This window comes from Martes martes, assembly GCF_963455335.1.
Source record: "Martes martes genome assembly, chromosome: 4".
Lineage (NCBI taxonomy): Eukaryota > Metazoa > Chordata > Mammalia > Carnivora > Mustelidae > Martes > Martes martes.
The window spans coordinates 94565475-94588403 of record NC_137891.1 but is presented as its reverse complement, the minus strand read 5'-3'; the positions used below and the strand labels follow the sequence as shown (position 1 = coordinate 94588403).

Sequence of the window (22929 nt, the reverse complement as noted above, 5' to 3'; positions counted from 1 at the left end):
CTCTTTCCCCATTAACTGTTGGCCCACTCCCTCTCTAATCACTCTCCTATTCTCGAGCGAAGCCGTAAGAGAAGCCTAACACCTCTGTGCAGCCTCTCCTGACTCCCCAGGCCACCCCAAGCGCCGCTTTCTCCGTGTTTTTAACAACCCTTTCTAAAGTACCACCTTTAAATGATTACACCTGGCTGTAATTATCTGCCCATCTGTTTCTTCCCTAAGACTCAACTCTTGGATGACAGAAATGCATTTTTCACTCTCTGCTCCAATCTATCATATCCTTGCTAGTTTTCCTTGCATTCTCTGACAATAGCAGAATCTTAAAGAACATCTACGCAAAGGAAAAATAGAATCCCGCGAAGAATCGTTACCAATGTAAAGGAAAATCTCGCGATAATTGGGAGCCGGACGAACTCTCGCAGCTGACCGTTATTTATCCGTTAAACAGTCGTGTACCGCGCCCTTTCCTGGCTGGCCGCCGAAGGGGAGCGATTTCCCGCCTTTTCTGAGATTCGGAGGCAGAAGCTCTTGTTGATTCTTTTTGCTGTCCTGATAGACAGCAGGTAGCAGTTCGCGTGGGCACCGAGTCCATGGTTTCCCCTTGAATCTTGAAAGGTAAGGGCAGGGGTACTGAGTTCCTTTTTTGACGACGGAACCAGGCGATAATCTGATTCCGTCGGCACCTGCGGCACCTGCGGCACTCCGCCAGCGAGGGCTCCCCTCCCCCCGCCCCTCCAACACCTCCTGGGTATCCAGTAGCCCTCTTAAGAATCTACTGTAGTTCTCGCGGTGGAGTGATGCAATTTACCAGGGCTGGCGGAGGTAGAGCTTTGTTTTCGGGCTGTCACAGTGATGGTACCTCGGAGTTTCTGGCTTATCTAGGTCGCCAGCTTGGCCATTGGTGGTGGTAGATGGTGGGAACAACTGTGGGGTGTTTTTACTTTGACTCGCTGCAGACTCACAGTGTAGCAAAGGTTACACCCGCTCCTTTACATAGCATTTGTTGTACAGACCTTGCTTTTAAAAATAAAGCATAAAGAGTGTATTAATGAAACAATGTAAAAACACTTTTTCCCTCCCTGCCTCCTGGGGCAATAGATAATTACAACTGGAAGAGAGAAAATGGAAAAGCAAAAGCCTTTTAAATTGTTTGTACCGCCAAGATTAAGTAGCAGTCAAGTATCTGCAGTGAAACCTCAGAGTTTGGGAGGAGAGTCTAATTTCTTCAAGGTAAATTTGCATATGAATCTTGATTTGACTATTAACTTCAGGTAAGGAGGCACCATGTACTTTCTTACAGGTGTTATTTTATAATTTTTTTTCCTAGCAAATGTGGCCTGATTTACCCAAGAATTTTAAACAAGTTTATTTAAAATTATAAATCCAATTTACTCGTGTTAGCTATAGGTGTACAATATATTGATTTAACAGTTCCATACATCACATAGTGCTTACCGCAAGAAGGATCCTCCTTAATCCCCATCCCCTGTTTTACCCATCTCCCATCCTCCTCCCCTTTGGTAACCTAAGTTACCAAACTTATGGTAACTCTATAGTTAAGAGTCTGTTTTTGGTTAGTCTCTTTTTTCCCCCTCTATGATTGTTTATATTTTGGTTTCTTAGATTTCACATATGAGTGAAATCACATGGTATTTGTCTTTCTCTGCCTGACTTATTTTACTTAGGATAATACAATCTAGCTCCATCCATGTCTTTGCAAATGGCAAGATTTCATTCTTTTTTATGGGTAATATTCCATCTATAACCTCATCTATAACCATTCATCCGTCAATGAACACCTGAGGTTCTTCCATAGTTTGGCTATTATAAGTAATGATACAATAAACACAGGGGTCATACATCTTTTCAAATTAGTGTTTTCATAATCTTTGGGTAAATACCCAGTAGGGGAGTTGCTGGATCATAGGGGAGTTGTATTTTGAATTTTCTTTATTTAAAATTTTTTTTTTTAGAAACCTCCATACTGTTTTCCAGAGTGGCTGCAACAGTTTGCATTCCTACCAGCAGTGCATGAGGGATCCTTTTTCTCCACAACCTTGTCAATACTTGTTGTTTCTTGTGTTGTTTCTTGTGTTGTTTCTTGTGTTTCAGCCATTCTGAGAGGTGTGAGGTGATATCTCATTGTGGTTTTAATTTGCATTTCTGTGGCGATGAATGATGTTAAGCATCTTTTCATGTGTGTGTTGACTATCTGTATATATGTCTTCTTTGGAGAAATGTCTATTCAAGTCTTCTGCCCATTTTTCAGTTGAATTATTTTTTGGGTGTTGAATTTTATAAATTCTTTATATATTTTGGATACTAACCCTTTATTGGATATGTTGTTTGCAAGTATCTTCTCTCATTCAGTAGGTTGTTTTTTAATTTTATTGATTGTTTCCTTCACTATGCAGAAGATTTTATCTTGAAGTCCCAATGGTTCATTTTTGTTTTTGACTTGACTGAAGTTTCCCTGACTCAGGAGACCTATCTAGAAAAATATGATTATGGCTAGTGTCAGAGAAATTACTGCTTGTGCTATCTTCCAGGATTTTTATTACCTAGGAATTTTCAGCAATATTGCCTGGAATGAATAATGAGCATATGTAATGTTTGTAAGCATCTTTTTTTTAAAAAAAATAACCACTGGTTCTTTGGAACTCTGGATACATAATAAATCCTGCTTATTTGAATCTTACCTCTGTCCCTAAATGACTTGAGGCAATTTATAAGACATATACAATGAAATAGCAAGATACAAAAACATGTTAAGAGAATATTAGGGTTGAGGAAAAAAATAAGAAAATTTGGACAAATATGTCAAAATACTGGTAAAAATTAGTGTCTGACTAAGCTTAAAATTTGGCTTTGAGTCACCTGGTTGTGAGGATTAAAAAAAATTCACTTATATAATAGAGTTCTTATCAGAAAGGAGGAATTATACCAAATTTCTCAGGTTAAACAGCTTTTACTGATAATTAGTTTTAAAATTTCTCTGTGGAGCTTTATATTGGAGATGGAGTGAATCAATGAATATTTCAATTTTATATGCTGTAGAAAAATTCCTATGGTCTCTATAGCTAATAGTGTAATATTAAGATGCTATTCAGTGAAGACAACTCTCAGTTTTATCAAGGGAAAGATCATAGTGAAATTGAAGAAAACTAATATATTAAGCTACTAATTAGAATTACTATTATTTTTCTTGAATACTTACAAAGCATGCATTTTTTTTACATAACAAAACCACTTGATATTTTAAATATTATATATACCTTAAAGGATTACAATTGAAGTCATGTCTTTAAGCAGATGTATATTACATGTATAATTACTTAATACACGGCTAGTTATCACAGTGGTTTGGAACAGTATATTTAAGAACTTTTTTGTATTTCTAGAGTTTCAGCAAATATATTGAAGATGATTTTAGTTTTCCATTTCCAATGACTAATCTTTCCAAAAATGGGGAAAACATTGATTCAGGTAAGAGACTGGAAAAGCAATATATCACTGTATTTAAAAGTATTTTTTACATACACATTGCTAGATAATGAAAATATAAGTATTATTTTGAGAGCCTTGACATTAAAGTTAGATATAATAACATAAAAAATAAGAGGTTGGCATATTTAATACCAGTTGTCTTTTATCTTGCAGATCCTGCTTTACAAAAAGTTAAGTTTTTGCCCATGCTTGAACAGGTAAGTTAGATATAAGGTACATAGATATAATCTGTTTAGGTATTGACTTGCTTGTTTGAAAAAGGAAAAAAATTCTTTAGCTGTTGGATTATTAGTTGTCAGTACTTAATTGCTACTATTTGGAAACTCTCATCAGAAATATTTTCTTACAGGAAACACTTATTCATTTTTTTAGGTTGATAATTCTGACAGTTGTCACTACCAGGAAGGCCTGAAAGACTCTGATTTTGAGGTCAGAAGATTTCCCATCTATATTAAATTTCTTGTAACTGTAGTATCATTTATTGTTATTTGTATATGTCTTTCTTTTTGAAGCTTCTAAAGGATTAAAATTTGGCTAATGTTTTAAGTTCTATCTTTTATTTTTTTATTTTAAGATTTTTTTTTTATTATTTGACAGAGAAAGCACAGCAGGGGGAACAGGAGGCAGAAGTAGAGGGAGAAGCAGACTTCCTGCTGAGTAGGGAACCCAATGCAGGGCTCCATCCCAGGACCTGAGATCACTTAATGACTGAGCCACCCAGGTGCCCAAGTTCTGTTCTTTAAAACCATTACCCCCCTTTGTTTTTCTTTTAAAGTTGCTGAAACACTAGGCTTCTTCATTTTCCTGGGTTATGCAAGCATCCATTCTTTCAGGGAAATTTAACTTTAAACCACAAAGAGCAAGAATAGAAGAGGAGATATGGCTACAATATGTGAAAAAAATAAGACTCAAACCACTATTTTACAAAGAATCCTTTAATGAGTATGATTGTTTGGCTTTTTTGTTGTCTAAGGAATTTATAGAACGTGCGGTACTCTTTTTTTTGGTTATAAAAAACATTCTTACTTATGGCACATAGATGTCTATGAGGAGTGTCTGGGTGGCTCAGTCAGTTAAGGGTCTGCCTTTGGCTCAGGTCATGATCTCAGGGTCCTGGGATGGAGTCTTGCATGGCATCAGGCTCCCTGCTCAGTGGTGAGTCTGCTTTACCCTCTGCCCCTCCTCCGCCTTATACTTGCTTGTTCTCTCTCTCCCCTCCCCCCAGAAAAAGGAAAACAGAGAAATTCTGGGACACCTGGGCTGGCTCAGTTGGTAGAACATGAGATACTTGAGTTCAAGCCCCATTTCGAACGTGGAGTCTACTTAAGGAAATTCCATGGCCTGATAAAGTGCTGTATGTCTGTTGCTGGATCATAGTATCACAGAATTTAAAAATATGGAAATTATTCATGTATTTTGATAACAAAGAGGTATCAGCAAGCAGAAATCTGTGATTTTAAAAATTTGAACTGGCATTTATCTTACAAAGTTGAAATGGGTAATGCAGGAAATCCAGATATAAGCTAAATAAGACCTTAGAATAAATGAAAGCTAGCTCTTGTGTTAACTATGTTTTTGTCATTGTATTTGAAAATTCATGTTCTCTAGGTAATCTTCAAACTGTATAACCAAAATGTTTTAAGACCATTGTAAAAATTTATAGATATCATGTAGAATGACTTATTTTAGCTTTTAACCAGCCAGATTCTCTCATTGACTAAAATATTTCCAATATCTGGCTTAGGTATATTTTGGAGGTATTGGATTTTATTCAGTAGTGTATAACTTAGTCAAGTGACCGGTAACTTTAGTGAAGTAGCTAATATAGCTAATAACTTTTAAAGAGTTAATGTAGTTTTCAAGATGCTATTAGGGCATAAATTGAAGAGAGAATTGTTCTCAACTATAAAGATATTATATTACTCACGGATATTTGCAATAGGCAGCGGTAGTTTGTTAATTGTTCAAAATTTTAGTGTAACCACTCTGAAAATCTATTTATCTTAACAGAATTCAGAGCCAATGAGCAGACTATATTCAAAACTGTACAAGGAGGCTGAAAAGATCAAGAAGTGGAAAGTGAATGTAGAATCTGAACTGAAGCAAAAAGAAAATAAGTTGCAAGAAAATAGAAAGATAATTGAAGCACAGCGGAAAGCCATTCAGGAACTACAGGTATAATGAGATTTGGAATTGAAAATGTAGTGTAGTAGATTTTATAATTATAATTCTGTAATACTTTTAAAATAGAGTATTTCTATGATGTGGATTTTAAGGACAGTGTTTTTTGAATTTTAACTGATGCTGTGTTTCAACTTTAGGATGAGCACAGAGGACAAGTTGCACAAAGCTTGATGCAAATGATTAGGGAAATAGTAAATTACTTTAGATAAAGATTGCTTTAATGATTCTAATTATACATTTTTAATTTTAATCCTATTACTGGTGATGATTTGTTTGGTATGAATGTCTTTTATTGGAATATGACATTTGTGGATTTTATATTTGGAACTATTTAGCTTCAGCTTTGTGGCCGAGTGAAAGAAAAATGTTGAAAATGCAACATTGGGTTAGGACAAAGATAAAACACTTAAAAATGTTTAGGGAAGATAATATTGCATTAAAATATTGTTGGATACTTTTTGGAGATGATTCAGCAAACTTGATTTTAGATCTGTGAAAGTGAGATCCATATTCTTATAGGAAAATCTATAACCTGTGACACAAAAAAGCTTTTTGTGTGCAAAGAATTCTTAAACTTCTTAGTTGTTAGCAAAGAAATGCTGCTTAATGATTGTACTCGTGTTTATTTTGCTAATAATAAGCAAAATGTGATGAACCATTCTTTTGTTTTATAAATTAGTTTGAAAATGAAAAAGTAAGTTTGAAATTAGAAGAAGGAATTCAAGAAAATAAAGACTTAATAAAAGAGTAAGTAATAATTTAACTTCTTTCTAAATTTATTCCAGATTTATGAAAATGATTTCCAGAAATTTATTGAACTTAATATTCTGTTATGTAACATTAACTTATCTGTAGAATTCTACCTGGGTACTGTGGAAGAAGGAAGACATACTTATTTTACATTCTTGTATTTGGCAAACAGTGATCACTGACTGATAATTTCTCACTTATTAAAGTATCAGTCAGGAGAAACCATTATTTATTATCAAAAGTTATCTGATAACTGTATCTACAACTGCCTACGTATGTTTTCTACCTTTCTGATTGTTGCAACACTTTAGGTGCAGTATTTGTAAAATAGTGCTCAATTTCATTATAAGCTAATTCTTACTCTCAGATTCCTGTTTTTGTCAGTGATCTAATGATTCTAACACTAATGTTAGCTTAAAATCTTAGTGTCATCTTTAGCTTTTCCTTTCCTTTGTTCTAGGCAATAGCTAAGCCTTATTTTATATACTTACTGTCTCTTTCATTTTATATCATATGGAATTTAATAGAAAACTGTAGTTTTTATTCATCTGTCAAGTAAATGTTGGTTAGAATGTAATGTATGGGTCCCTGAAGAGTACAAAATTTATTTATTCCTACATGTTTAAGTTAAACATCATGGCTTTAGAAGACCTATCACTTTGTCAGTGAAGTTGCTGATAAAGGAAAAAGGCTCTTAAAACAGATTGTTTTAGTCCAATTGAAAGACAACCTATGGGGGTGCCTGGCTGGCTTAGTTGGAAGAGCTTGTGACTAGATCTTGGCGTGGTGAGTTTGAGCCCAATATTGGGGTTAGAGATTACTTAATTAAAAAAAGACAACCTATGACTTCCCAGATAAAAAATTAAATGCTAAACCTTAATTTTTTCCCTGCCTAATTGAGGTTTGGTTATAGGGAAAAGGGAGAGAGAAGAGAAAGTTTCTAACATTGTATGCCTATTGTATATTTAGTACTTATGCTCACTTTTGTATAGGTATGTGATTGAGTTTCCGTAGTATCTTACAGGACATCTAAAGCCCACCGTAGCTCTAATACCAGTATTTTATAGTTGATGAGCTTTCTTAAGATTGCTGCTGCCTCCATTGATGAACAGTTGAATTTTGGCTAATACTGTGACTGTTTAGTTACATAGTATAGTGTAAGGTAATATAATGTGACATAATATAGAATTTATGCCATTTTTTTGAGGTGAGAGGGAGTACATTTATTCTGGGCATGATTTCCTTCTATTTTAAGCAATTTTGGTTGTATATCCATTTAGGCCTCAAATACTGAATTGTCAATTGTCATCTGAAGGAAACTAACATTTAAGTAAGAGCTTTGTCAAAATATAGGTGAGAAAGTTGCACTTAAGGTAGAGCAACTTGATTATTGGATGACAGATTTAATATAAAGTTGCTCAGGACCAGCTCCTTCACTGATGATGATTTTCTAAAAGGGATGTAGATTTGAAAGAGAATTTGGGTATTTCAAAACCATACGCTTGGCCTGTAATAGAAGTTTGAGAGGGAATGAACACTTTGGTTTATTGACATTTTTGAGCAGGAAAAGAGTTTTGAGATAATTTAGATAATTTTGGAGGCTTTTTTTTGAATGGAGCAGAACCTTATATGTGATCTGATTTCCACCATTAGAAGTAGTAATAGTCTCAATTTTAAATTTCATTAGTGAAACCTGAAGCATCTACAATTACATATTTTCAGAAATAACCTTAAAAAGCAACATTTAATTTTTGTTAGACTCCTACCTGGGATTTGTTTAAATAATTTGATGAATTAAATCTGTCAAGCCCTGTTGCATGCATATGATGGTGGTTGTCGTCAGAGAAGGCTTTCTAAAGATGAGGAGGTTAGAAGGATGAATAGGAGTTAGCCAGGAGGAGAATTAGAGGTTTCTACTTTAGCATTTCATGACATGCTAAGGAGTTTTGATTTTTATGTTGGAGTGGAGATGGAAGATAGGGTTTGCAGAGGGGCGGGCTGAAGAAAGGCTGAGTGGTTATAGTTATGGCTCCCTTCAACAAGAACAGCATTAAGTATAATTTAAAATCTTGTGTATCCAGTTAAGATTTCATTTTGAAAAAGGATTTTAGTTCTAGGGGAAAAAAAAGTTTGAAAATTGCTGCAGATAGCCATCTGGAAGCCAGTGAAGAGTTTTAAGAATTCTAAAACTGAGACACTATAGTAACATAGTAGACTTGAATAAATACTTTTTTGATCGGATGATTGCTTGTATATGGAGTATATGGCTGGTATTTTGTCAGGCTGTGCTATTCAAATAGTCTTTGTGGTTTAGGGAACATATTGGTAAAGGTACTTTTGTCCTCTACCCGTCACCATAAATTAGCAGGAAAAGGCTGAAATTTTTTTCAAATTGTAATTGAAGAATTAGATTTATGGTCACTTGTTTTCATTTTTACAAAACCAGTAACAAAAAAAGTCCCTCTCTAAACTGAGGGTTTTGGAGGGAAGGGGGTGGGAGGTTGGGTGAGCCTGGCGGTAGGTATTAAGGAGAGCATGTATTGCATGGAGCACTGGGTGTGGTGCATAAACAATGAATCTTGGAACATTGAAGAAAAAATAAAGTTACCAAAAAAAAAAGTCCATATCTAGACCAGTCATTCTTAAATTTCAGCAAACATCAGAATTAACTGCAGAGCTTATTAAAATATATACTATTGTCCTCTGCTTCCCTACCAGAATTTCTGATTCAGTGGAGTAGGGCTTCAGAATTTGAGCTTTTAACAAGTGATGTGGATGTTGCTGAGTCAAGGATCATACTTTGGGAACTACTACTCTGTACTGGATAATAGTCATAGGCTTTGAAAACCAAACCAAACCACCCTTTCTCTGACTGGCTTATTTCACTTAACATTATACCCTCTAGATCCATCCATGTTGTTGCAAATTGAAAAATTTCATTCTTTTTTGTGGCCAAGTAATATTCCATTGTGTGTGTATGTGTGTGTGTGTGTGTGTGTGTGTGTATCACACACAACATCTTTTTTATTCATTCATCTATCAATGGACACTTGGGCTGCTTCCATAATTTGGCTATTGTATATAATCCTGCAATAGGAGAGCATATATCCCTTCAAATTAGTGTTTTCATATTCTTTGAGTGAATATCCAATAGTGTGATTACCGGATCATAGGGTAGTTCTACCTTAATTTTTTGAGCAACTTCCATACTGTATTCCACAGTGGCTGTACCAATCTGAATTTCCATAGTGTAGGAGTAATCCTCTTTCTTCATATTAGGTGGTTGGAACTTTCATCCCCCTTATGGGGGGGAGAGGGTCTGGAGGTTGAATCAGTCATCAATGACCAATGATTTAATCAGTCACAATTATGTAACTAAGCCTCCCGTAAGAACACAAGAGGACCAGGTTTGGAAAACTTCCAGCTTGGTGAAGAGATTTGGGGAGAGTGGTGAGCTGAGAGAGCATGGAGCTCCACACCCTTTCCCCATGCTTTGCTCTATGCATCTCTTCTATCTGGCTATTCCTGAGTTATATTCTTTTATAATAAACTAGTAATCTAGTAAGTAAATCATTTGAGTTCAGTGAACTGCTCCAGCAAATTAATCAAATTCAAGGAACCTCAGATTTCTAGGTAGTTTGTCAGAGATTCAGGTAACAATCTGGACTTGTGCCTGGTGTCTGAAAACTAAGGAGTGAGTCATGGGATCTTTTGATTTATAGCTAGTTGGACAGAAATACAGGTAAAACCTGGGCTTGCAACTGGTATCGTAAATGGGTTAGGGGGACAGCAGTTGTGTAGAACTGAACACTTAACCTGTAGAATCTGAGACTATCTCCAGGTAGATAGTATCCTAATTGCATTGAATTATGGGACGTCCAGCTGGTGTCCCAAGAATTGCTTGTTGGTGTAGGGAACCTCCCTTCCCACATTGAAATTGGTATCAGGACCTGTTTAGGTAGTGTGGACATTTTAATGAATTCTTCTAATCCATGAGCATGGAATATCTTTCCATTTATTCATGTCTTCAGTTTCTTTCATTAATGTCTTACAGTTTTTAGTGTACAGGTCTTTCACCTCCTTGGTTAAATTTAATCCTAGGTATTTTATTCTTTTTGGTGCAATTGTAAATGGGGTTGTTTTCTTAATTTCTCCTTCAGCTGGTTCATTATTAGTGTGCAGAAATGCAACTGATTTTTGTGTATTGATTTCTTATCCTGCAAACTTTACTGAATTTGTTTTATTCTGATAGTTTTTTGGTGGAGTCTTTAGGTTTTTACATATATGATATGTCATCTGCAGATAGTGAGAGTTTCACTTCTTCCTTTCCAATTTGGATTACATTATTTTCTTGCCTAATTGCTCTGACTAAGCCTTTTAACACAACGTTGAATAAAAGTGGTGAGAAGTAGGCATTCTTGTCTTGTTCCTGATCTTAGAGGAAAAGCTTTTAGCTTTTTATTTTTTATTGTTGATTATGAGGTTAGCTGTGGGCTTGTCATATATGGCCTTTATTATGTTGAGGTACATTCCTTTTATACCTACTTTGTTGAGAGTTTTTATCATAAATGGATATTGAATTTTATTAATTGCTTTATCTGCATCTATTGAGATGATCAGAGGTCTTATTATTCATGTAATGAAAGGCTAGTCAGAAAATTACCTGTTTAATGTTTTAAGGGTAAGACAGATTATTTCTTTCTTTTTTTTTTCTTTAAAGATTTTATTTATTTTTTTGACACAGAAAGAGAGACACCAAATGTAGGCAAAGCAGCAGGCAGAGAGAGAGAGAGAGAAGCAGACTCCCGGCTGAGCAGAGAGCCCGATGTGGGGCTCGATCCCAAGACCCTGAGATCATGACCTGAGCTGAAGGCAGAGGCTTAACCCACTGAGCCACCCAGGCGCCCCAAGATAGATTATTTCTGAAGCATTTAATAAATGAAAAGCTCAATCCTTTTTTTCTTACTCTTTTTCCCCTTAGGCAAAATCTGGAAATATTTACTGAAATGTTATTGTTAGCTACTTGGGTAGAAAGTTCTTAAGGAATTAACCTTTTTACTTTTGAAGGGAGGAAGTTACTAAATCATCTTTGCTAATAGTATAGTCAACCCATTTTTTTCATATAATCATTTATGAGTGATGTGATGTGTGTGTGTGTGTGTGTGTGTGTATATAAATATAAGAATTTCCTTAAAAATTGAAACTGTTTCATAACCTTTACATATGAATTTGCTTTGAGATCAGATTACACTGAGGGAGACTTTTTGCTTTCTTTCAGGAATAATGCTACAAGGCATTTGTGTAATTTGCTCAAGGAAACCTGTGCCAGATCTGCAGAAAAGACAAAGAAATGTAAATATACTTACTGTTTTATGTTACTTTTTTAAAAATTAATTTATTCTTGTAATGGTGGGGGTGGAGAAGGGAAGAAATTGTTTTTTCACTTTTTAGAACCAATTTTGATTTGAACAAGTTATATGTGCCTCATATGTTTTCTTTGCATAAGTAATAATTTGATTCTCAGTTTTTTGAGTTTTGAAAGCTCAAAGTGTTCTGAAAGATAATATATTTCAAAAGATATATACCTAGACATGACATTTGTAGTTCTTACTTCAGTTAAAACTTGATCTTGAGACTAACTTTCTCTTCTTCCTGGAACAACTAGCAAATTGAATCGATATATAGCTATGTTTATAATAGAAAATACTGGTAGAAAAAAAAATACTAGAGGACTATGCTGAAGGCATAGTACTTAAGAATAAACAATATTTATTTCCAGTCTAAATAGAATTCTCAACTTTCTCCTAAAGAAAGAAACATGCTTTTTAAAGTATTTTACAAAGGCTGTGGCATGTATGTATGTATATATATATGAAAGTATGCATTTTCATTTTAGGCGTATTTTTATTTTAGTTGTATGAATTTTTTTCATCTTGATGAAAAACAAAAATCTTTTTTTAAAAAATAACTGTTTTATCTTTGTCATTAATTTGACACTATCTCTACATTGTTTCTGCCAAGAATCTTTTAAGAAATACTGTCTACCTGCTTTTCCAGGATAGCTCATATTTTTCTTAATTACAAGTTTAATATCACATAGCTTACTGCATACAGGCTTGGGCTTAAGAGTAGACAGCTTATGCTCAAATTCAAACTTTCAGTTGCTATCTACTTGACCTTGAATAAGTTTTATAATCTCTCTGATCCGCTGTTTATTGATTAATGAAGTCACTCTTAGTGTTTTGAAAATTAATAAATATAAATTGCCTAGAGCAGTACAAAGTGCTCAATGTTAACTATTCTTCTTCTTATTTCTAGTATGCACAATTGCTAGCGTTTTTTATTCTTGGTCCCTGCTTATGGTACTTTGTTTTTGGAACTATAAAGACTTACCAGAATGTAGTGTATCACTACCAGCTCCTCCATTAAGTCATCCTGTTTACTCAGCTTTCAATATTAGCTTTTCCCATCTAGGTATAAAAAGCCGTAAAAAGTATACAGATGGGGTGGGAGGGATCATGTATTGACTACTTTGCAGAAAATGAACTGGTCCATGGAGACAAGGCTATTAGGTTTTTTTCCTCTGTTTATTCTAAGTCAGATCAGATGGTGGGAGAGGTTTGAAGAACCTTAACAAAATTTTTAGGTACTCTCTTAAATGAACCAATTACCATATCTTCATGAGACATATAGATAGTTTTTCTTTAAGTCCTTAGGGGTGCCTGGGTGCCTTAGTCAGTTAAACATCTGACTCTTTTTTTTTTTTTTTTTTTTATTTATTTTTTTTTTTTTTAAATTTTTTTTTTAAATATTTTATTTATTTATCTGACAGACAGAGGTCACAAGTAGGCAGAGAGGCAGGCAGAGAGAGAGAAGGAGGAAGCAGGCTCCCCGCGGAGCAGAGAACCCGATGCGGGACTCGATCCCAGGACCCCGGGATCATGACCTGAGCCAAAGGCAGCGGCTTAACCCACTGAGCCACCCAGGCGTCCCAAACATCTGACTCTTGATTTTGGCTCAGGTCATGATCTCAGGGTTGTGAGATCGAGCCCCATGTTGGACTTTGTGCTGGGTGTGGAGCATGGTTAAGATTCTCTCCCCTGCCCTTCTTTCTCTCAACAAAAAAAGTCTTTATAGTTATTAATGTAAACTCCATCTAGATTCTTGCCTTAAGTCTTTCCTTTTGCTCTTGTGATTTCTCTGTCTTATTTATTTATTCACCAGTTTTTTAAAAAAAGATTTATTTATTTATTGGGGGAAGGGAAAGAGAGAGAGAGAAGTGCAGAGGGAGAGGATCCTAAAGTGGTTTCCTTGCTGAGCACAGAGCCCGACATGGGGCTTGATCCTGTGATCCTATTTGATCACTACCTGAGGTGAAGTTTGCTTAGCTGACTGAGCCACCCAATTACCCCTCATTCACCAGTTTTTATTTTTTTTATTTATAAAGATTTTATTTATTTGTCAGAGAGAGAGAGAGAGAGAGAGAGAGAGTGTATGCACAAGCTGGGGGAGCAAGAGGGAGAAGCAGGCCCCCCACTAAGCCGGGAACCCAATGCTGGATTGGATCCCAGGATCCCGGGATCATGACCCAAGCAGAAGACAGACAGTTGAGCTACTGAGCCACTCAGATGTCCCACCAGTTTTTATTTTTATTTCTTTATTTTCTAATATTTTATTTATTTGTGTGAGAGAGAGCGCACACTTGTGTGGGTGTGAGCCAGGAGAGGGGCTGAGGCAGAGGCAGAGGGAGAGGGAGAGAGAGAAGCAGACTCTCCGCTGAGTCTGGTACCTGAGATGGGGCTTGATCTCAGGACCCTGAGACCATGACCTGAGCCAAAGGCAGATGCTTAACCAACTGAGCCACCCAGGCACCCCTCATTCACCAGTTTTTAAAGTGCCTACTTCGTGTCATGAAATGTTCTGAATGCTGAAGAAAACAGCAGTGAATAATTTCTGCTCTAAAGGAGTATGCATCCTCGTGGAGGCACAGAGACCATACATAAATAAAATATATGTATGGTGATGATAACTGCTTAAAGAGAGAGTATTTTGGGATAGGGTGGTTGAGGAAATATTTTAGTGACCCTAATAAGTGAGGGAGTGAGCCATGTAGCTATTTTGGGAAATAGTAAGTGCAAAGTCCCTTAGATGAAAGCCTGTTTGATCTTTTCAAGTCAATGAGGCTACTGTGCTGTACCTTTCTATATTTCTGCATTGTGTTTATTTCTTAATCTTTTTTCTTGTGCACCATTCAGGAAAATGTCTTTTAATCTGTCTTCCAGTACATTAATTCTCTATTTAGCTATTTCTAGTCTGTTTCTTTCTCTTTTTTTTTTTCTAGTCTATTTTTGAATTTGTCAGTTGAGGTCTTATTTTCTGTTAATGCATTTTTCTGGTTCTGTAAATTCTAGCTGGTTTTTAAAATATCTGTAATGTCACTTTTTTAATTTTTAAACTTAATTATATTTTTAAAGATTTTATTTATTTATCTGAGAGAGGGAGAGAGTGCAAGCACAAGTTGGGGCAGCAGCAGAGGAGAGGAAGAAGCAGACTCCCCACTGAATAGGGAGCCCAACACAGGATTCAATCCTAGGACTCTGGGATCATGACCTGAGCTGAAGGCAGACACTTAACAAACTGGGCCACCCAGGTGCCCCTGTAATGTCACTTCTTAGACTTTCCAGTTGCTGAAATTTTAAGAAATCGACATATAGTTGACGGACAATGTTTTGTTAGTTTCAGGAGTATAACATAGTGATTTGATAGGTCTATATATAATGCTATGCTCACCATTAGTGTTCCTTGCTGAAAAAATTTTTTTTAAAAGATTTTATTTATTTATTTGACAGACAGAGATCACAAGTAGGCAGAGAGGCAGGCAGAGAGAGAGAGAGGAAGGGAAGCAGGCTCCCCGCTGAGCAGAGAGCCTGATGCGGCTCGATCCCAGGACCCTGGGATCATGACCTGAGCCGAAGGCAGAGGCTTTAACCCACTGAGCCATCCAGGCGCCCCTCCTTGCTGAAATTCTTAAGTTCATCTTTTTATCTCCATGAACATAGTAAATGTCTTATTAAGATTTTAATAAAGTTTATTTAAGAGGTCTATTTCTGGTCGGTTCTATGGATTCTAGAGGTTTGTGTACTTCATTATCTTTGGTTATTTGCTTGAGACCTAGAATGATGTCGCATTTTCCTAGTTCTTTGTATGTTGAACAGTTTTGGATTTTATCTTGGAGACTTTGAAATTATTATGTTGTAAGATTCTGGGTCCTTTTAAAATCCCCAGGAGAATTTTTTTTTTTTTTTAGCAGTCATCTCAGGTTCAGACCACAATTTTTTTTTTTTTCCAGACCATAAATTTTATCTTGCCTTTTGTGTGCTGGGTTCTAATATCAGTTCAGTTTTCAAAGTCTTTGCTATGCTGCTCTGGCTCTGTTTCTTGTATGCTCCACTCAAGATTAGGTCTGGGATATGAATAGTAATTTATGTTAGAGTTCAGTTTTCAAAGACTTAGTTGTATTTGTTTTGGATCTGTCTTTTATATGTATGTTCTCCCTTTATCCCATGGGACTTGTGCCAATTCATGCACATAATTAGGTAATCCTCTTTTGGAGCTGTCTCTAAGATTGCTCCCTCATGTTCAACCTTACAGGGGCTCATTTCCCCTGTCCTTTTGCTTGAAATATGGAGTTTCTCTTGCGGTTTTTGTTTGTCCCTGCTGCAACTCTACTACAAGGGCCATTCTGGACAGGGCTATGAGAGGAATAAAAAAAAAAAAAATCAGGATTTCCTTTTACTCCTCACGTTTCCTGTTACAGTTTTGTTTGGGCCTTATACTTTAGCTAACACTAGGAGGGGAGATGGAAAAAAAAACTAAACAGGAAACTTACCTTCACATGAGTCACTTCTTCAAGATTTTACTTTTTTCCCCTAATCTACCTGCCTTTGCTTTCTTTTCAGAGTCCTGAAGTAGTTGTTTTATGTATTTCATTCAGAGTTATTAGTTGTAAGTAGTGGGAGAGAGAGGCTATAGTGGGATTACTTTGTCTTGACTCTCACTGGAATTTGGCTTAGTGTTTTTGGATTATAATCCTCAATCTATTCTTGGCCTGATAATTCATCATTATCTTTTTAGATCTTTGATTCTTTTAAGAAATAAAAAAGATCCTCCAGATTTTTGTCTTCAGCAGGATGGTTGGTCTGAACTACTTAGACATTACCAGAAAACAGAGTCCTTGATGCTTTTCTAAAATATAGATCAAATCATGTCACTGTCTAATTCTTTTAATGGCTTTCCATAATTTTATGGATAGCATGGTATTTGCTACTTCCCTCCACCTTGCCAAATGTTCCACCACATGCCCCATATACACAGGCTCATGGAGAACTGCTTGTTACTCCCTAAACAGATTATGCTTCTGAGATTTTGCATGTATTTTTTTTTTTATTGGCTGATCCTCTTTATTCATCTCATTACCTCTTATTTGTCCTTCAAAATTCAGAATAAATATTGCTACTTGGGAAGTATTCTCTAATTTTGCAGTCTGATTTAAATGCTTCTTCTTTTACTTAGTACCCTTAGTATACCTTTACCATGTATTTATGAATTCCTTCAACAAAAATTTATGGAGTGCCTAGTGCATGCTAGACATCTCCTGCAGCTTAAGGGCAAGGGATAGTATCTTGATTCAACATTTTAGACAATGTCTTTCACGATAGTAGGCAATAAATTAATGAGTTAATGAATAAATCTGCTCTTAGATGTACCTATAAAAACCCCTTTGTTTTAGTGTATTTTTTGGTGATTGTTTAAAAAAATCCTTTAAGTGCTATCTTGTACACAATATAAAATTATTTTTAATTCTTCAGCCTGTCATTTGAAGTTCTGTATAAACTTTTTTTGTAGACTTTGTAACCTAAATTAGTTGGTGTTGGGAAGGACTTAAAAGCTTTTGTAATCTACTTACATTTCCATTGATTTACTTTCCTTTGTAGCATGTCTGACCAAGAGGTAGTCTTCTTTATGTTCGAATATATTCAGTGATGGAATCTCACTAACCTCAAGATTGTCATTTAAGGATAGTTCTTATTTTTATATTGAGCTGAAGTCTCTACAGAGTTTCTCCTATTTTATTTTATTGTAATTCTCCTTAGACCATATGGAAAATCTAGGCCACTTTTTTATGTGCTATCTCTTTAGATCTTTAAAGCTGGCTTCTTGTCCTTTTTGAATCTTGTCTTCTTTAGCCTAGACATTTCAAGATTCTTCAGTACTTTTGTTATTTTTGCTGATCTGTTGAACATCTTTGTTATGGAGTCCAGATCTGTATGAATTTCTCATATCAGATCATGGATAATTGTCTTTCTCTAATTGACTTATTTTGCTCATCCTAATACCCTCTAGTTCCATCTACATCATTGGAAGTGGCAAGATTTCATTTCTTTTGATGGCTGCATAGTATTCCATTGTATATATATACCACCTCTTCTTTATCCATTCATCTGTTGATGGACATCTAGGTTCTTTCCATAGTTTGGCTATTGTGGACATTGCTGCTATAAACATTCGGGTGCACGTGCCCCTTCAGATCACTACATTTATATTTTTAGGGTAAATACCCATTAGGGCGACTGCTGGGTCATAGGGTAGCTCTATTTTCAACTTTTTGAGGAATCTCCATGCTATTTTCCAGAGTGGCTGCACCAGCTTGCATTCCCACCAACAGTGTAGGAGGGTTCCCCTTTCTCGCATCCTTGCCAGCATCTGCATTTCCTGACTTGTTAATTTTACCCATTCTGACTGGCATGAGGTGGTATCTCATTGTGATTTTGATTTGTATTTCCCTGATGCTGAGTGATGTGGAGCACTTTTTCATGTGTCTGTTAGCCATTTGGAGGTCTTCTTTGCAGAAATGTCTATTCATGTCTTCTGCCCATTTCTTGATTGGATTATTTTGTTGTTTGGGTGTTGAGTTTGATAAGTTCTTTATAGATTTTGGATACTAGCCCTTTATCTGACATTGCATTTGCAAATATCCTCTCCCATTCTGTTAGTTGTCTTTTGGTTTTGTTGACTGTTTCCTTTGCTGTGCAAAAGCTTTTGATCTTGATGAAATCCCAATAGTTCTTTTTTGCCCTTGCTTCCCTTGCCTTTGGCTATGTTTTGAGGAAGAAGTTGCTGCGGCTGAGGTCGAAAAGGTTGCTACCTGTTTTCTCCTCAAGGATTTTGATGGGTTCCTGTCTCACATTGAGGTCTTTCATCCATTTTGAGTCTATTTTTGTGTGTGGTGTAAGGAAATGGTCCAGTTTCACTCTTCTGCATGTGGCTGTCCAATTTTCCCAGGACAATTTGTTGAAGAGACCGTCTTTTTTCCACTGGACGTCTTTCCTGCTTTGTCAAAGATTAGTTGACCATAGAGTTGAGGGTCTATTTCTGGGCTCTTTTTTTTTTTTTAAGATTTTATTTATTTATTTAACAGACAGAGAGAGATCACAAGTAGGCAGAGAGGCAGGCAGAGAAAGAGGAGGAAGCAGGCTCCCGGCTGAGCAGAGAGCCTGATGCGGGGCTCGATCCCAGGACCCTGAGACCATGACCTGAGCCAAAGGCAGAGGCTTAACCCACTGAGCCACCCAGGAGCCCCATCTGGGCTCTCTTTTCTGTTCCATTGATCTAGGTGTCTGTTTTTGTGCCAGTACCATACTGTCTTGATGGTTACAGCTTTGTAATAGAGCTTGAAGTCTTGAATTGTGATGCCACCAACTTTGGGTTTCTTTTTCAACATTCCTCTGGCTATTCAGGGTCTTTTCTGGTTCCATATAAATTTTAGGATTATTTGTTCCATTTCTTTGAAAAAAATTGATGGTATTTTAATAAAGATTGCATTAAATATGTAGATTGCTTTAGGTAGCATAGACAGTTTCACAGTATTTGTTCTTCCAATCCGTGAGCATGGAACGTTTTTCTATTTCTTTGTGTCTTCCTCAATTTCTTTACTGAGTACATTACAGTTTTCTGAGTAAAGATTCTTTGCGTCTTTGGTTAGGTTTATTCCTAGGGATCTTATGGTTTGGGGAGGAATTGTAAATGGGATCAACTCCTTAATTTCTCTTTCTTCTGTCTTGCTGTTGGTGCATAGAAATGCAACTGGTTTCTGTGTGTTGATTTTGTATCCTGACACTTTACTGAATTCCTGTATTGAGTTCTAGCAGTTTTGGAGTGGAGTCTTTTAGGTTTTCCACATAAAGTATCATATCATCTGCAAAGAGTGAGAGTTTGACGACTTCTTTGCCAATTCAGATGACTTTTATGTCTTTTTGTTGTCTGATTGCTGAGGCCAGGAGTTCTAGGACTATGTTGAGTAGCAGTGGTGATAATGGACATCCCTGCCATGTTCCTGACCTTAGGGGAAAAGCTCTCAGTTTTTCCCCATTGATAATGATATTTGCTGTGGGTTTTTCATAGATGGCTTTGATGATATTGAGGTATGGACCCTCTATCCCTACATTTTGACAAGTTTTGATCAAGAAAGGATGCTGTACTTTGTCAAATACTTTTTCAGCATCTATTGAGAGTATCATATGATTCTTGTTCTTTCTTTTATCAATGTATTGTATCACATTGGTTGATTTGAGGATGTTGAACCAAACTTGCATCCCAGGAATAAATCCCACTTGGTCATGGAGAATAATCCTTTTAACGGACTGTTGGATCCTACTGGCTAGTATTTTGGTGAGAATTTTTGCATCTGTGTTCATCAAGGATATTGGTTTGTAATTCTACTTTTTGGTGGGGTCTTTATCTGGTTTTGGAATCAACATGATGCTGGCCTCATAAAATGAGTTTGGAAGTTTTCCTTCCATTTCTATTTTTTGGAATAGTTTCAGGAGAATTAAGTATGTATTCTTCTTTAAATGTTTTGTAGAATTCCCTTGGGAAGCCATCTGGTCTTGGGCTCTTTTTGGGAGATTTTTGATGACTCTTTCAATCTCCTTACTGGTTGTGGGTCTGTTTAGGTTTTCTATTTCTTTCTGGTTCAGTTTTGGTAGTTTATAGGTCTCTAGGAATGCATCCATTTCTTCTAGATTGTTAAATTTGCTGGCATACAGTTGCTCATAATATGTTCTTAAAATTGTTTGTATTTCTTTGGTGTAGGTTGTGATCTCTTATCTTTCATTCATGATTTTTAAAATTTGGGTCCTTTCTCTTTAGAAGAAACTTAATAAATTTGAGAATTTTCCCCCTTCTCCTGGGATTGTATCTAAATTTGTGGGTTCCTATATAATACCATGTGGTAGAGAAGGACATTTGTTTTTCACTCATCTTCCATTGAGGTTTTCATTGTTTCAATTAGTATTCAGTAACTGGTGCACTTAGGTTGTTACTGAGTTTTCCCTCATTTCTGTTCTTGGGGGCCCATTCAGGTCTGCAGATTCTCAGTTCTTTATCACACTATGCTCAGCCACACAGAGTATTGGGACAAGGGAAATTGAAACGATCCAAGGCCCTATCTGTCTAGATATATTTCACAGTCATTTCTTCTCAGGTTTTGTCATCTTCCTAGAGCTCTACTGAAGATGAAAAACCAAAAATAAATGAACAACAACAGCAAAAAACAGCACAGTCTCATTCTGCCCTTGGTTTGCTCAAACTATCTGGGGTTTTCATGGTCCTCAACCCTGAGGCTTAGTCTGATGACTAAGGGCTCTAGAACCTCTTTTTAAGTATCTGCCAGAAACTGATAAGCTCTCTTAGCTTCCCCTTTTATTTTTAAAAAAGATTTATTTATTTATTAGAGAGCGTGCATGAGTGGGAGGGGCAGAGGGAGAGAGAATCTCAAGCAGACTCTAAGTTTGGAGGCCGACTCGGGGCTTGATTCCAGAGATTGTGACCTGAGCTGAAACCAAAAGTCGGATGCTTAACCAGCTGCAGCACTACCCAGGCACCTTAGCTTCCCCTTTTAAAGGCCTCTTCCCACAAATTAGTAAATATTTCTTTGGTGTAGACGTTAAGAACATTCATTCTGACTCATATATTTAAAAAATCTATAGTTTATGTTCTGAATCCTTCCCCTAACCCCCAACATTGTTCTTTTGAAACCCAAAGATTTTTTTTCTTTGTTTTTGGTAAAATCATCTCTTCTTCTTTTTTTTTTTTTTTTTAAAGATTTTATTTATTTATATGACAGAGAGAGACCCCAAGTAGACAGAGAGGCAGGCAGAGAGAGAGAAGGGGAAACAGGCACCCTGCTGAGCAGAGAGCCCAATGCGGGTCTCAATCCCAGGACCCTGGATCATGACCTGAGCTGAAGGCAGAGGCTTAACCCACTGAGCCACCCAGGTGCTCCTAAAATCATCTCTTCTTTAAGGCAGCAAATGCTGAAAGATCTAGTTGCCTGGACTGGGGCAAAATAAGTGGGGAGGGGGAAGTCTGGAGGCAAGGAGGAGAGGGAGGGAAGGTAGTAAGGAGAAGGTAGTGAGGTAGGGGGTGGGGAGATAGGTAAATAGATCAATGGATAGATAAATATCAAGAAGAAAAATGAAAAATGTAGGGTTATATTTTTACAGTACTGCACATCACCACATTGAAACACTCAGCTATCGGAGGCCTTTTGTGCTACCCGTAGGACCTTGCTTCTGACAACTGTGAAGTATGTCTATACCCATTTATTTTCTTTTCTGTAGTTTTACTTATCCAATTTCCAGGACTTTCCTGTTAGAAAAATGGCTGGAGGGTATTTTAAAAGTACTGATGCTATTAGCAATGGGAAGATGGGAGATGTTGGCAATAGAATGCAGTTCTTTGGCACAAATAGTTTCTGAGGAATAGAGATGTGTTGCAAAATGTGTTAGGTAATGAATGAAACAAAATAGATGGAGAAGTATGAACTGTCTTTTTGTTCAAATGCTGATATGGTCTGCCTTTATTTTCTTAAATTTCTAGCCTTTTAATATTCAGATAAAAAATGATTCAGTTCCTGTTTCATATGCTATAAGTTCAGAGCACTCTCCATTATTTTTGAGAGGTTTAGATACCTATATTCTTTTGAAGTGAGCTCATAACCTCTTTTTGGTTATTTGGCTTCTCATTTACAGTTGTATCTATCATAACTGCTCTGTTCTTGTTTATGGCTTGTTATTGAGAAGGTGGGACTAGTACCATTTTTAAATTTAATGTGCTTTGGGGCGCCTGGGTGGCTCAGTCAGTTGAGCATCCAACTCTTGATTTCAGCTCAGGTCTTGATCTCTTAGGCTCTGCGTTAGGCGCAGAGCCTACTTTAAAAAAAAAAAAAAAGTAAATTTAACCTGAATTATGTGATGCTGACTTCATTTGGAGAAATAGTATAGGAACAACCACATTGTCTATTACTGTTGTGTGCTTTAATTCTAGTATAGAATAGAGGGAATTTATTGTATAGATTATAGCTAGAGGGAATCATTGCTCAGGTTAAAAACAAGAAAAATAAAAATGTTGTAAAGGATTTATAGAGGATTT

At 36.3% G+C, this 22929-nt stretch overlaps 1 protein-coding gene across 3 annotated transcripts in view; it reads left to right on the top strand.

Moving 5' to 3' along the window:
- Positions 1-962: 962 nt before the first annotated feature.
- SYCP1 (synaptonemal complex protein 1) overlaps positions 963-22929 on the top strand; it is a gene marked incomplete at its 3' end in the record, with an annotated part of 134869 nt that continues 112902 nt past the window's right edge. For all 3 annotated transcript variants that reach the window (XM_080802218.1, XM_080802217.1, XM_080802216.1), the window contains exons 1-7: positions 963-1227; positions 3399-3483; positions 3658-3701; positions 3877-3933; positions 5515-5679; positions 6368-6435; positions 11717-11790. In XM_080802218.1, the coding sequence (XP_080658344.1) occupies positions 1120-1227; positions 3399-3483; positions 3658-3701; positions 3877-3933; positions 5515-5679; positions 6368-6435; positions 11717-11790 (601 nt within the window). In that variant the 5' untranslated portion in view covers positions 963-1119. The remainder of the gene's footprint in view (positions 1228-3398; positions 3484-3657; positions 3702-3876; positions 3934-5514; positions 5680-6367; positions 6436-11716; positions 11791-22929) is intronic.